The sequence below is a fragment of the Branchiostoma floridae genome, chromosome 9 (assembly GCF_000003815.2).
Source record: "Branchiostoma floridae strain S238N-H82 chromosome 9, Bfl_VNyyK, whole genome shotgun sequence".
Taxonomy (NCBI): Eukaryota; Metazoa; Chordata; class Leptocardii; order Amphioxiformes; family Branchiostomatidae; genus Branchiostoma; species Branchiostoma floridae.
Window position 1 is genome coordinate 16,376,283 of NC_049987.1, and position 879 is coordinate 16,377,161.

General features: G+C 45.3%; 1 protein-coding gene across 1 annotated transcript; it reads left to right on the top strand.

Annotated features, from left to right (window-relative positions):
• Positions 1 to 55: 55 nt before the first annotated feature.
• LOC118422223 (ectonucleotide pyrophosphatase/phosphodiesterase family member 7-like) lies at positions 56 to 786 on the top strand. The gene is made up of 2 exons (XM_035829740.1): positions 56 to 331; positions 624 to 786. The coding sequence occupies exons 1-2, from the start codon at positions 177 to 179 to the stop codon at positions 784 to 786; spliced, it is 318 nt and encodes a 105-aa protein (XP_035685633.1). The 5' UTR covers positions 56 to 176.
• The last annotated feature ends 93 nt before the right edge of the window (positions 787 to 879 follow it).

The following is an 879-nucleotide window of genomic DNA, read 5'->3' on the forward strand; positions in this document are numbered from 1 at the left end:
TATTTTTTGTAGATAAAACTTCGCTCTGCTGTTGCACGGCTTTCACAAATTTCATCGCTTTTTTTACCATTTAAGGACAATACCCTGAAAGCCATGGGGTGATCCACAACGTCTGCTATGACGTCACTACGGGGGAGCGCATTGATTGGCCGGACAGTCTGACCAATAGCAGGTGGATGGATGCAGGGGCAGAGCCCATCTGGATAACGGCCAAGAGACAAGGCAAACGGGTGGGCACGTGCTTCTTTCCCGGGGGGAGTGTGGCCATCAAAGGGATGCGCGCTGACAAGATCGTTCCCATGGCGACGACAACAAACACAATGGAGGACTGGTATGTCATCCTTCAACGCAGGGACATCCAACAGCTTTCTCTGTCATGTTGATGAATTTGCCTGAGTGACTATCATTTGGCGCCATATACTCATATTTGCATGAAAGTTAAATATTAGTTGGTAAATTGCATAATGATGATCTTTATTTGCATGTCCCTACCCATATGGGCTAAATGCAGCAGTTTGAATTGTGTTACATCGGATACTAAAGGTTAAGTACTATGATGGTCGAAAATTGCGGTAAAAGTTCTGCTAAAAATTCTTATTCCCATATTTCTTTTTTCTACGAAGGAAGGAGCGAGTGGACACAGTGATCACGTGGCTGTCACGTGACGACCTTGACCTGGTTACCTTGTACTTCAACCAGCCGGATTTAGACGTGCACTATCACGGAGTGGGGTACGTTTTCTCACGTTCAATTCTCTTCTCTCTCTTCTATGGACAAAGTGTTTGAAAAGATGAAACACAAGTAGTATAGTAGCGACACGCTGACTAATATTATTCACGCGCAAGCAGGCGCAGGTCAAAGGTCATCGCCTGCTGATAT